General features: G+C 41.3%; 1 protein-coding gene across 1 annotated transcript; it reads right to left on the reverse strand.

Annotated features, from left to right (window-relative positions):
• Positions 1 to 3: 3 nt before the first annotated feature.
• Positions 4 to 14359, reverse strand: LOC148341928 (uncharacterized). The gene is made up of 10 exons (XM_088287999.1): positions 11886 to 14359; positions 11090 to 11212; positions 10835 to 10920; positions 10492 to 10656; positions 3287 to 3383; positions 2290 to 2373; positions 1922 to 1957; positions 1094 to 1201; positions 586 to 697; positions 4 to 254 (listed from the first exon to the last, which is right to left on the reverse strand). The coding sequence occupies exons 1-10, from the start codon at positions 14082 to 14084 to the stop codon at positions 4 to 6; spliced, it is 3261 nt and encodes a 1086-aa protein (XP_088144125.1). The 5' UTR covers positions 14085 to 14359.
• Between the last annotated feature and the right edge of the window lie 296 nt (positions 14360 to 14655).

Raw genomic sequence — 14655 nt, forward strand, 5'->3', positions numbered from 1 at the left:
TGGCTACACCTTCCCAAACCCCAATGAGTCTCCTATTGACTGGCAGAGCATGTCATGTAGGTCGTTCTCCTCAGTAATACCTCTTGGGAGGTACAGGCACATCATGCATGTTGATGCGTAAGGAAGACGACGTATGCCCTCAGCCTGTTCATAAAAATCAATGGCCAGTTTGTCGCGAAAGCCCAGGACAGGAACCTCATCAGCTCCAGTTATGAAGATGAGAAGGTCTTCAAAGGACATTTCTGTCATTTTGTCTGCCGTGAAAAAAAGAAGGAAATTGAAAGTAAAATCTGCAATTGTTTTTAAAGGGAAACATCAATTCTGGACTTTATATACTGTATTTCAGCTTGGCCTTGTGTAGCAAATTTAGGGTACGTGAACATAAATACACAAAAACACAAAAATAACAATACCATTACAATTTCTAACTGCCCCTTGTTCTGGTATTTACATTGTTCTCAAATGTAAAACATACAACAATAACACTTTCCGGTCAATCAAAGTAGTGTACATTTTAGTGTGCCACTTTGTTTGTGTATGGAGTTCAGTTTCATAAATTGTGCTAGAAATGCTTAATTAAAATACCTTCGATCATATTCAGAACCATTTCCCAGCTGTAGATGGTGTCCTCCTCCGCCTGCCGATGGTTGGTTCCTCTGCTGCTATAATTATAGGTGAGGATGTCTTTGAAGGCTGCCTTTGACATAGGTTCGTGCATGTTTGTGAACAAGGGCAAGAAGGCAATCCAGTTTTGTTTGACAAGGTCCCACAACTTTCCGAATGCGTTCATTCCCTCTGTGAACTGGTGTATCATCTTGGCTGTTCTATAATGCAACAGAAAGAAAACATGCAGTATAAATGAGTATATATTGTCAACCATGAAACATGTTTACATTTTGTATAGTTACATTTTTTTAACATGTCAAAATACAAGTTACAAAGGGCTGGGTTAGATTGATATCTACTCCATAGTTACAACACTTTGTAAATTCCCGTTTGATAGTGACACTGTTTCGTAGCAGTTAGAAGTAAAATTCTTATTTTACCTGAGAAAGATGTAATGCTTTACCACATATGCATAGATTTTTGTTACATCTTCTACTTTGGCACTAAATATTCCTGGGATGCCGCACTCAGCAATCCAGTCCCCCATCTCATGTTGGAGTGTTGTCAGGTCCTCAGTGGTCTGACACTCTTGAATCTTAGAGAGAAACATGAGTGGGAACAATGCAGCTTGGTCTCAGATTGACCTTTATAAAAAAGTAATATTTCATAGAAATGAACATATCATCTGGTACCAGTTTGATTCTTTACCAATTCCTGTGCAGTAATCCCTTGTTTTTTTTTTTTTTGCCATCAATCTTGACCAGAACCACCGCAATAAGTGAGAAACGACTAGGTATAGGTTACCTTTCTTTTATAATTATTTTTAATTTTGGGGAGTTTTATAACTCTAGTATGCGTGGCGACCGCCTCAATATGGTTCCCAACTTTCTAAATACTTGTTTGACAACAAATGTAACTTTAAAAATGAAAAATGGAAATACCAAACCTGCAGGATGAAACAGGTGATCTACAAGTCAACGTTGTGCTGCCGGACAATTACAACAGAACATTCGGTTATAACTATGTTAAAGTTTTAATTTTTATCCTAAATTTGGCTTACCTTACTTAACTAGTATCCCACGTTGTAAGGTCCTTGTTGATGTTACTGTAGTAAGCAAAAGTTAAGCCATGAATACTTTTGGCGACGAAGTGCACTGTCGTTGGAAATCATGGCTCATTTTTTGCTTCTCACAATAACATCAACAAGGACCTTTGAATAAAATGCAACTCAGGATTCTAGTTAAGGTAAGCTGTTTTGAAATGTACTTTACCAAACTCTTTAAAGCTTTATTTGCCGATGTTTTGTCACACTTGCCGTCCTGAGGGAGCCGTGCTTGTCGGGTGGACAAGACTGGCAGGATACAACAAGAGAAGATACTGAGTCATCGGAGCCAGTAAGTTCACGGGATAAATCCTATCATGATTTCGTTAGTCGTTCTCGCACCGGGAACCAATCACACGCCTTTATGTGATTGCCTGTGGGTATGTCCGAACCCTCCCATTCAACTCATCTCTTTGAAAAAATTGTCTTTCTGCATTATGGCAGCTGATATGGCTGTAATTTTTCTGTTCTTTTTTAAATGAATATTTTTAAAAAAATCCACAAAAAACTTAAGCTGCAATAATTGATGCGTGAAATGGTGGGGGGGTAGTGTACATGTTCATATGATAATATTTAAGTACCCTCTTGACTTTGCTTTGCACTTCTGGGTCCGGCAGCAAATGCCAGTTGAACTGGTCCAGTGGTGGGTCTTGACCGCACATCAACTGGAAGAGGCAAGGATCCAGGGCCCTGATGCATGGACCACCATGAGCAACTGACCAAGCAATTAGGTTGCCACCTCTGAAATATTTTTGCTGGTCTAGAGCAGTTTGGTCATAAGTTAGAAAGACCTGACCAGCCTTTCCCTCGAAAATTCCAAGAGAGGTCTGAACCTCTAACATCAGCAGTCTATGACAAAAATAAAAAAGAAAGAGTTTAAAAAATTCATTCATCTTCAGAATCGTGGTAGATGGGATACACCTTGAACCAGTCGCCAGCCAATCGTAGGGCACACAGAGAGGAACAACCATTCACACTCGCCATCGGACCGACAGACAATTTCGGTCAGTTGACCTACCCTGCATGTATTTGTAATGTGGTAGAATACCAGGTGAAAACCCATGCAGACATGGAGAGAACATGCAAACAAGGAAGGCCAGAACCAGAATTTTACCCTACATCTCAGAACTATGAGGCAAGATATCCGACAATATATAATACTGAGCAGTTCACCAGAATACATGTATAATGACGAGTGGCATTCATACCTGAAAAACTCCCGCTGTGGTCCCCCCATATCATCTGCATCTTCTCCTACAAACTCAATGTGTGGTGAATGGGTCCAACAGAAAGTCACTCTGGAGAATGCTTTAATGGCACTCTCCAGAAGCTTACGCCTTCTGATACAAATGGTGGATACCAGATTGCCTGAAATGTGATCCTCGTGAAAAGTCTTCAAAATAGTGGCAAGATCCACTTCTTCCTAATATATATTATAAGAACAATACATTAGAAATTAATGGGAGAAAGTTGCAAAATCATTCCTTCCACTTAGGAGTATTTAACAATGCACAGTCAGAAACAACCCATGAAAATTTTTTTTTACCATAGTTCTGTTTAAAAAAAGTTATAACTTACTGATGGAGGATTGTCATTTTCAAAAGGAACTGCAATGAGGCCCTCATCTTCCCCATCTTCCCCAGAATCATTAATGAAAAAGTCATTAACAGGAGTCCTAAGAATCAGATTACGCAGGTCATAATTACGCACAGGAATCCTGGAATCCAAAACCATTTGCATAATACAGGTTATGCATTTTGATTTATCTACAGCTGTATTGTGATTTAATTCATGCATGTGTAGCTTCTTAATTTCTTGTTTATTCAAATTAGCATGTGTATATAGTAATATTGACCAGTCATTTGTTTTCTGTATTTTTCATAAGAGAGTGACATTAAGCTATCTGTCAATATACACGGCACAGCACAAGTGTTGAGGACAAAATAGTCATTGAATAGAATTCAGTGTCACACATGATTCATGTTTGTAGTCCTACAAAATACCTGTTCATTGGTTCCAAACATGTTCCTCTGTAAAAGACCTTGAAAAGTACAAATAATGCATGATAATGTGTTCAAACTATAATGGCAAAATTACGGATTATTTATCATGATCATGTAGAGATTTACCTCTGGGGTCCCGGCATTCACCCACTGTGCAGAATCCAAACTTGACTCTAAACTTGACTCCTGTTTGCAAGAGTTTAGACCTTCTTATATCCAGCTGTCTTTTATTGAGGGTGCACTGAAAGGGCAACTTCTAAACTCCAATTATTAACATTTCTTATCACAATTGTCTTCAGTCTGAATTATCAATTACATATGAAATACATTATAGTTTACAATTACTTACAGGTAAAGCGTTCAAGCCGGTCCTTGGTGAGCTTCCATCAATTTCCATCTATGAAGACAAAGCCATGGCATTGAGGGGCAAAGACTGAGAACTTGCATCAGAATTGCTGTCAGATGTGACAAATGACAAGTGCGCTGCTACTGCAGGAGCAGTGAGCATAACCTGAGGGACTGCAGGTGATGCCAGAGATATGATATCTGATGATGCAGGGAATTGAGATGGAGTATTGGGTGAGACCTCAGGTCCGGTGGCTGTCGGTGTTGCAGAGGGAGAAGCCATCAGTGTTGTGGATGATGAAGGAGGAAAAGACTGTGAAATGCTGTTATGTTCAGTTGGCTGGGATGTCTCTGATCCAGCAGGAGTACTTTCAGATTCAGTGATCTAAATTGACAAGACAACGGGTCTTATTAGTCTGTCGCGATGGTAATATCCCAAAAGAATCAATTGATCAATACAAAGACAAAGACAAACCTCTAATGGCAGTGTAATGTGAGTCTGGGGAAGAATATATAATCTGCTTCTGCCAACTGCTTTCTTGAGGTCCTTTAAGGTATTTGCCTGAATTTTAGTCAGAAGCCTTGACTTATCAGCTCTTGCCAGATGAAAACCAATAACATTTAGGCTAACTGATGGGTAGCTTTGGCAGATGAAGTTATTAAATTCTGGGAGAGTCCATGAAATTACAGCATAACATTTCGGGGAGTCTGCCCTTTGCAGATCATGACTTGGAATCCCTGGAAAATAATAACAATAAAATGAAACAATTTTACATCAGTCCTGGTTATATAAAAAAAATAAAATATATATATATATATATATATTTATATAATATATATAGATATATAATATATATATATAATATATATATATATATATATATATATATATATATATAATGTATATATATAATATATATATATAATATATATATAATATATATATATTAAATATATATAATATATATATATATGTGATTACGGGACCACTACACCATCAGCGACCCCGAATCAATAACAATAACACATTGATTTTCCATGTAAATTAAAACAAAGCCAACAACAAAAACATTACAATATGAATAAATCTTTGAAAATATGTAGTGTGGACATTACCTAAACCAATTCTGGTCAATTTACAGCATTCTGAATGAGGTGGAAGGGCAAGTAGGTCAGGATTTGGCAACAGAAAGAGCCTTACTCTCCAGACTCCATTTGTCCCAGTGGCACGTGCTTGTGTTTCTGCATAAACAGAATATTTTATTGACAGACAACTATCAGTAGTCCCTTCAGCAAATTGGGTATTCTAAAGCTAATGCTTCGGACAGTTGGGCAGACAAACAACTTTCCCTTTTTCTTTCTCACTCATACGCACACCGTGCTAATTCATAGGCCGATCATAAAAACTCGCATTTCATATTTTAATCATAATAACGCGGATTGAAAGGTTTACAATAACTAATTACTATAGCCAATTAGCTATGTCTAAAAGTTAGCTTACCTGTCGTCGTGCGAGCTCGTCTTCTCCGAAAATTATTCCTTGTCGCTCGCAATAAGTTGTCGTCCATCTGCACTGCCAGTTCCCTTCTTGTTACATCAAGGGCGTTCCAGACGCGATTAATAACATCGTTGAAACCACTTTCTGTGTTAGTTTCCGTAGAAGTCATGCTCATGTTCGCAGATGCCCCGCCAAATAACAGAGATGTCGACTCAATGCTGCCTACGCGATGTCGACTCACGCACACACACGTACTGGTCTATTCTATTCTATTCTATTCTATTCCATTCATCTATCTATCTATCTAGTATCACATCGCTGAAATATTAGGATATAGTATATGGTGAATGGATTTGATGTGATGTAATATTAAATAACTTAATATTTACTACACAGAAAGTATTGTACATGTTTTCTCTTTTATATAATTACATACCTATTTTTACACCAGCCTGTATATGGAGAGGGAGAGAGAGTAAGATTAATCATAAGTATTAAATGTTTTTATACAATCATTCTTTTCATAACTGGCATTACGGGCTGGGCTCTTAAGGGTTAAAGCGTCAAGAGATCTCATCAAGATATTGACCAATCAAAGTACTTGTCCCGCCTGCTTCATTTGAATGCAGTTCACTAGTGAACATGTTGGTGTATGAGTGACTTTAGAGACAACAATGGTCACATATTTCATTTTACATGTCATCTAGTAAGGTCCAAATGTCCACTAGTGACACTAGTTAAGCTTTTTCCCTGGCCTTACTCGCTGACTTGTCAGATTCTCAAATTGCTCAATAGTTCACTAGTAAGGCATAAAATGTCCACTAGTCACACTGGTTGAGATCTTGCCAACCTTACTAGCTGACTAGTGAGGTTCAAAATGTGAACTAGTTTACAAGTAAATACAAAGATAGCCACTAGTTACACTAGTTGGTCTAATTTTTACCCCACTTGTTAACTTGTGAAACACATGTTTTCATTCTAGTGAACTAGTTGAGTCCACAATGAGTCACTAGTTAACGAGTGACACTGATGTTTATTTGACTAGATAACAAGTAGAAGGAATTTTGTCTCACTTGTCAGACACAGAAAAGAACTTGTGCAAGATTTGACTGAACATGTTTGAATTTTCTACTACATGTTGGCCTTTTATTTTTACTTGTTAAATGTTATGCATCATGAGTGAGGCACTGTGCACAACTCGCACAACAAATATCTAACATGTGGGGATTTTTGGAGTACTAGCTAATGTTTTTTGCATACTAGCAGGCATTTATATCATACTAGTTAACCAAAATTGCTTACTAGTTGATATGTGGGCACAACTTGTGAACTTGTATAGTGTTGTAATTGGGAAACAAATCAACTACTCAAATTTGATGATTTCACTAGTTTACTTGTTGTGCGCACATGTCACCTGGTGCGCAATTTTGTCAAACATGCTCAGTCAAAGTCTGTACAAGTTCAGAATTGAGCCTGACAAGTGAGACAAAATGTCATCCACTTGTGAACTAGTGATGTGAAAATAATTGTCACTAGTTTGCTAGTGACTCACTTTGAACCCAAATACTTTACTAGTTAGAATACATGTGGTTTACTAGTTAACAAGAGAGGTCAAAATGAGCACAACTAGTGTAACTAGTGGATATCTCAGCATGTACTTGTTCACTAGTTAATATTTTGAGCCTCTCTAGTTAACTTGTAAGGCCAAAATAGATTGCAAGTATTTCACTAGTTTGGCTTTATGCATTCACTAGTCAACATGTACCCCATAAGAGGCAGCTGCTAGTAAACTAGCTTCAGTTCCCCAGGACCACTTGTCAACTAGTGTAAAACATGCACTAATAAAGTGGGTGGGACAATGACAAAAGCTGAATTCTGATTAGTGCATTTAACTGTAGAGCCAATAGGAATCTTGGATGCACACATCTGCCCCACCTTCTCATTAGTTTTTTGTGTAACTAGTTGACTAGTGAGCAGTTTGGCATCCACTCGTTCAACTAGTAAACATTTTGGACCTCACTAGTTGAACTAGTTCAGTCAAAATTTCTCACTAGTGCAACTAGTGGAAATTTGGAGTATCACTAGTTGACAAGTAACATTTTTGAAAGTTACTAGTTAAATATCAAGGCTTAAAGGGCTTTCACAAGTGAACTAGTAAGTATTTTAGCCGTTACTAGTTAACTAGTGTGTATTTTCGCTCTCACTAGTGAACTAGTGTAGGAAATCATATGTCACTAGTTAACATGTTGGAATAATCCACGTTTTACTAGTTACATGTTGCTGAAAATGAGTCACTTGTCAGAGTTTCTGTGCAACTAGTACGACAGAGGGCATCACTAGTGTAGCTGAATGTATAACTAGTGCTGGAAAAGACCGTACTAGTGAAACACACAAATGTGTGATATCAAGGATATGGAATAAATGCTCAAACGGCTTGCCATAGATATCTCAGCATGTACTAGTTTACTAGTTAATATTTTGAGCCTCTCTAGTTAACTTGGAAGGCCAAAATAGATTGCAAGCCTTTAAGTAGTTTGGCTTCATGCATTCACTCGTCAACATGTAGCCCATGAGAGGCAGCTGCTAGTTAACTAGCTGCAGTTCCCCAGGACCACTTGTCAACTTGTATAAAACATGTGCAAATAAATTGGGTGGGACAATGACAAAATCTGAATTCTGATTCGTGTATTTAACTGTAGAGCCAATAGTAATCCTGGATGCACACATCTGCCCCACCTTCTCATTAGTTTTTTGTGTAACTAGTTGACTAGTGAGCAGTTTGGCATCCACTAGTTCTACTAGTAAACATTTTGGACCTCACTAGTTGAACTTTCCATCCATCTTCTATACCGCTTCTCCTCACTAGGGTCGCGGGCGGTGCTGGAGCCTATCCCAGCTATCTTGGGGCAGTAGGCGGGGGACACCCTGAACTGGTTGCCAGCCAATTGCAGGGCACACAGAGACGAACAACCATCCGCGCTCACACTCATACCTAGGGGCAATTTCGAGTGTTCAATCGGCCTGCCATGCATGTTTTTGGAATGTGGGAGGAAACCGGAGTACCCAGAGGAAACCCACGCAAGCACGGGGAGAACATGCAAACTCCACACAGGATGGCCGGAGCCGGGATCGAACCCACGCCCGATGATGTCTCTCACTGTGAGGCCATCGTGCTAACCAGTCGGCCTCCGTGCCGCCAACTAGTTGAACTAGTTCAGTCAAAATTTCTCACTAGTGTAACTAGTGGAAATTTGGGGCATCACTAGTTGACAAGTAACATTTTTGAAAGTTACTAGTGAAATATTAAGGCTTAAAGGGCTTTCACAAGTCTACTAGGAAGTATTCTAGCCATTACAAGTTAACTATTGGGTATTTTCGCTCTCACTAGGAAATCACATGTCACTAGTTAACATGTTGGAATAATCCACGTTTTACTATTTAACATGTTGCTGAAAATGAGTCACTTGTCAGAGTTTCTGTGCAACTAGTACGACAGAGGGCATCACTAGTGTAGCTGAATGTATAACTAGTGCTGGAAAAGATCGCACTAGTGAAATACGCAAATGTCTGATATCAAGGATATGGATTAAATGCTCAAAGGTCTTGCCAGATGCGCTAGCTAGCATGCGCGGATCAGGTGAAGTACGCACATGTGCAAAAAACTGTGCAGGGCCATCGAGGTTCATTGACTCTCACCCGACTGCGCCAGTACAAAGTTCATAAATAAATAAGACCAATACGTACTTGAACTTAATAATTTGTGTTTTATGCACTAAAATTGATCAACAGCCATTGTCAGGTAGAATTCATTCCATAAGGAATTGCTTCAACAAGATATAAAAACCAGAAAATGTAAAATGTTAAATAATCAGTTCAAATTTTATACTGGGAAAAAACACGGAGTTTACCCCCCACTAATGGTTATTCTTTGGCATTTATTTTCTGCACTGATTTAATTTGGCAAAAACAAATGTTCAGCAAACCGACAAGTAAAAGGCAACATTTAAAAATAAAACGGCAATAACCTTGAACGATTTCCCCAAACAAATTAATGTTGTGATGCATATTTTTAACGATAGAAAGTCGTTCTTTACAAAGTAAATGAGAGTAAGACGTGTACAAACCTGCTTTGAGTGGCACAACACGAGGCTGCTTGTAACCTTCGCCCAGCAGTTGAAGATGTTGCTCGTTCTCTTCTTTTATTCCACAAAGTAGTGATGGGTCCAGCGACACTGTAACACTCTATTCCCTGGGGGTGGTGAGTGCTAGTCCGACATCGGGGTTCGTGGGAGAAAGAACAGCACACGGAGAGGGAATAGCTCCACATACGACTTTATTCATTCGTCCGCTTCCTCCATAACATCGAGCCTCCCTCTCGCTCGTTCCTCTTTACACTCCATATCCCTCCGCCAATATAACAAAACAATAGTTCCCCTAAATAAGAAATAAAATAGATCTATACAAATATAGACATTCTCGTGAAAATAAATCTTACATACCTTCCTTCCTTCAAATGAAATGTCCCCATTTCAACTTAACCAAATACATACATTTGTCCCGAAAAATAAACCATCAGTGGAGAAAACATGCAACCCATAACAAAGGATATGAGAACAATATCAAGTGATACATGAAAACACGTAAGCGAAACAAAGGCATGCGTTGCCCATTGACTTTTTTTTTTTTTTTTTTTAAGCTCCCGTTACCGAACAGCCTGGCCCCTTTACACAAGAAGCCGCTGAGGCTTGCGAACAATACGACCACTTCTAGTCATAGTAGGCAGTGAGGGGTCACTGTGGGCGTGCAAAGATGGCCTATGGGAGACTCGCCCCGTCGGCCCCCTCTGTAAAGGCACAGAAGGCCCAATAGGCTCTGATATCTGAGTCGACCCATTGGCACCAAAACCATAAGGAAGAGAACCAGACAACGCCGTGTACCGAAAACTAGCGTCTGACTGAGGCAAAATCCTAGTCGCCGGGAATTCAATGTCAGTGCCACGGTACGGTTTCAAACGATCATAGTGAATGACTTTTTGTGCAGCTTGAGGATCCCTAACATCCAACAGCTTGTAAACCAGTCCGTCATCATTCACAGCAACCACCCTAAAAGGCCCAGTCCAGTTCGGACAAAGTTTTTGTCGTTGTGTGGTAGGATCATTGAGCCAAACTAAATCCCCACACTGATAAGGCTTAAAATTAACTTGTTTGTTATAGTAATATTCACGTTTGAGGTCTTGGTCTTCTCGATGCAAACGAACCATTTCAAAAGCCGAGCCCATACGTGAAACCAGTTCCGAACCATAGTTTTGTGGGCTGGCAGCTTCCCTGGGAGGGGCCACTTGCACCTCCGCGGGTAGCCTTGGCTCCCTGCCATGAGCAAGAAAATAGGGTGAATAACCCGTGCTCGAGTGAGGGGTCGCATTAAACGACAGGATCATAACAGGTAAATAATGATCCCATTCCCCCCCATGACCATGAATGAATTTAGCCAATTGTTCCTTCAACGTCCGATTAAACCTTTCCACCATACCGTTACCTCGTGGGTGGTATGGCGATGTTCTTTTCTTTTTAATGTGTAGTCGCTCACATATAGTTTGAATGACCTCTGATTCATATTGTCGGCCTTGATCGGAAAACAGTTCTTCAGGAACACCATGGTCTGGAATGTACCGCTCACAGAATAACTGTGCAACCGTTGTAGCCTTTTGGTCACGCATGGCATAAGCATTGACATATTTAGTAAAGTGATCTTGTATTACTAATACATATCTGTTGCCCGCTGCGGTAACTGGGAGTTCAGTGATGTCTGTGCACACAAACTGAAACGGTCGGTCAGACTGGATGGAATGTAAAGGCGCTCTGCGTTGAGGCACGGGTTTCCTAAAGGCTTCACATGACTTACACAGGTTACAAAAGTTTTCAATATCCGATCGCATTCCTGGCCAATAGCACATCGACACTGCTCGCTTAACAGTGCGCTCCGCACTGTAATGACCAGAACAAGGATTGCCATGAAGAAAATGCATGGTGTCTGTAACCAGCGAGGCTGGAATCACCACCTGATAGCACTCGGGCTTCCCCGGGACACTGCGACCTTTACGACATAGTATGTCATCACGCAATACTAACTTAGGGAACTGCCACCAGAGCTTCCTCTGAACCCGACCCTTAACCTGTCTAAGGTATGGACGTTCTCGATTTTTCACCCAAGCATACACTTCAGAAAGCATTGGATCAGACAGTTGTGCAGAAATTATGTCATCAGTCTGGACAGAAAACGTTGGTGAGAACAGTGTGTTGATCTGCTCAGTGTTGCCATCCACCGAACATACCTGGGTCGAGTGCCCATTGTCAACAGAAGGTCCCAAAGCTGGGCCTGACAAGTCAGAAGTGGGGGCCGCCATTTCAGCGTCTTTCTGAAGGGAGTGACACTCAACTGAGGGCAAAGTCGACTCCTCGCGTGTCCCAGATGGAATCCGTGACATAGCGTCCGCATTGGTGTGTTTCTTCCCTTCTTTGTGAGTAATCGTCCACTGATAGGGATCCAGTTCCAACGCCCAACGACCTCGGCGTCCCGTGGGGTCATGTGTGATGTCCATTTTCCTCAAACTGAGCAAAGGTCGGTGATCAGTAACAATCGTGAATGGGTTACAACTCAAATAATGCTTGAAGTGTCTAATAGACCAAACAATAGCATACAGTTCTTTATCATAGGTAGACCATTTCTTTTCAGTTTTTGAAAGCACATGACTCGCATAAGCCACCACCCTTTCCAGCCCGTTTTGAACCTGAGAGAGAACTGAACCAATCGCAAAATTAGATGCATCTGTACTCAGAACAAATGATTGGTCAAAGTCAGGGAAGGCCATGATGGGTGACGAAGTCAGTGCATCTTTTAGTGTCTGAAAAGCCAAAAAACAGTCATCTGTCCATTCAAAAGGTACTTGTTTTTGTGTAAGTCTGTGAAGAGGCTGTGCCACAAAGGCATATTTATGTACAAAACGTCTATAGTAGGAGCACAGACCCAAAAATGCGCGTACCTCTGTCGGTGAACGTGGAACAGGCCAGTCACGAATGCGTTCGCTGTTAACTGGGTCCAACGTCAGTCCATCACGGGACACAATGTGTCCCATATACTTCACAGTCGTCTTGCAAAACTCACACTTCTTTGGATTAAGTTTCAAACCTGCTTCTCTAAAACGGCCAAGGATGTCTGACAGATTATGTAAATGATCGTCAAAACTCTTTCCCATACAAATAATGTCGTCTAGATAAATGACACAGGTCGTCCAGTGAAGTCCTCTCAGAACAAGTTCCATCAGCCTCTGAAATGTTGGTGGGGCATTTTTAAGACCCATGGGCATTACTTTAAATTGGTAAAGACCATCGCCCGTTGTGAATGCCGTTTTGTGTCTATCTACGGGATCCATTTTCACCTGCCAATACCCGCTAGACATATCCATTGTTGAGAAGAACTGAGAGCCCGATAGCGCATCTAAACTATCGTCCACCCTAGGCAAGGGGTGTGCATCAGTCACAGTGACAGAATTTAGTTTCCTAAAGTCCACACAAAATCTGTATGAACCATCTTTCTTCCTCACCATCACCACCGGACTGGCCCAAGGGCTCATACTGTCCTCTATCAAATCCTGTGCTTTGAGAGCCTCCACTTGACGGTGGATCTCTGCTTTAACATTCGGAGAGGTGCGATAAGCTCTCTGTGAAATTGGTCTGTCACAGGTCGTAGTGATTTTGTGTGTGAGTAGGTCAGTCCTCCCGAAGTCGTGTGAATGCTGACTAAATACGTCGGCAAAAGAGGTCAAAGTGTCTGTCAGTTGTTTTTGTTGTGTAGGTGTAAGTTTCGGATTCCCCACATCTGGAAGGGTGGCTGCCTTGTTAACATCAGATTTCTGAATATTCACGTTACAAACGGAACTGTCAACAATCGTGTATTCACCCTGGCCATCATTAAGGACAGCGTGAAAACGTCCTATTTGTGTACCACCATGTAACTTGACCTCATCATGACAGAGATTCGCCACCTTAACGCAAACAGAGCCTTGGTCTACCTTAACCACTGTCCATGCAAAACTCATTGTAGATTGATCTGTGTAATGTGGCTCAAACACACCTGTATAGTTGTTAGGCTGAAGTCCCTTAATAGGTGCCTCAAGACTAGCAGTGATGACCTTCTCAGACATGGCAGGGATAGTGACTGTGGATGAAACTGAAACAGTAGCCAAGCACGGAACATATTGACGTGGACTAACTAATGGCACAGTTCTTCCACCCACATCCAGTGTCATGTTTCGCGTGTCCACGACCATACTATTAGCAATCAAAAAGTCCCAACCTAAAATGACTGGTTTGGTACAGTTCCTAACAACCTGAAGAGAGTGAGTCATTGGCTTGTGTGCGATACTTAGGTTTACAGAAATTGACCCTACAGAGTCCAGGGGGTCACCTGTGACCCCAGTGAGAGGAATAAATTGTCTCAAAATCGGTTTCCTCTGTAGAGCAGGTGAACGCATTCTAAAATCCTCACTGACAACAGAAATGTCCGCCCCTGTGTCGACAAATGCATGCACAACAGTGTCCTCAATAATGATTGAAACATATCTCCTCTCATTGTCAGACAGAGATGTATCATCACTTACAGGTGAATCAAATGGCGTGTCGATGTCCTTCTGGGCCTGGGAGCAAGCAGTCGACAATTGGCCCTCATTGCCAACTACTCGCAGTTTCCCATATCCGACTGAGGATGTGAAGGAGACTGGAAACGTACACGTCCAGCCGGGCTAGGAGAACGCCGACGGTGTCCGCCGGAATAACGATCAGGAGAACGGCCATAGTCGGTGTACGCCCTCGGTGAAGGACTGCGGCCTCTTGTGTAGCGACGTGACAAGTCAGATTGAGTGCGCGGACCTCGTCGGTTGTACTCATCCTCCTCACGTTTGGGCCTCCGGTATGAGCCGCGATGAGTGAAGTCGCGCTCGTAGGAAGAATCTCTGCGACGAGGTGGTGACCCGTGGTGCCATTCCGAAGGAAAACGATCTCGACGTAGTCCATCCGGCGTGGAACTCCTGTGACGAAATCCATGGC

This window comes from Idiotropiscis lumnitzeri, chromosome 2 (genome assembly GCF_059441095.1).
Source record: "Idiotropiscis lumnitzeri isolate Australia: NSW breed Sydney's pygmy pipehorse chromosome 2, RoL_Ilum_1.0, whole genome shotgun sequence".
Taxonomy (NCBI): Eukaryota; Metazoa; Chordata; class Actinopteri; order Syngnathiformes; family Syngnathidae; genus Idiotropiscis; species Idiotropiscis lumnitzeri.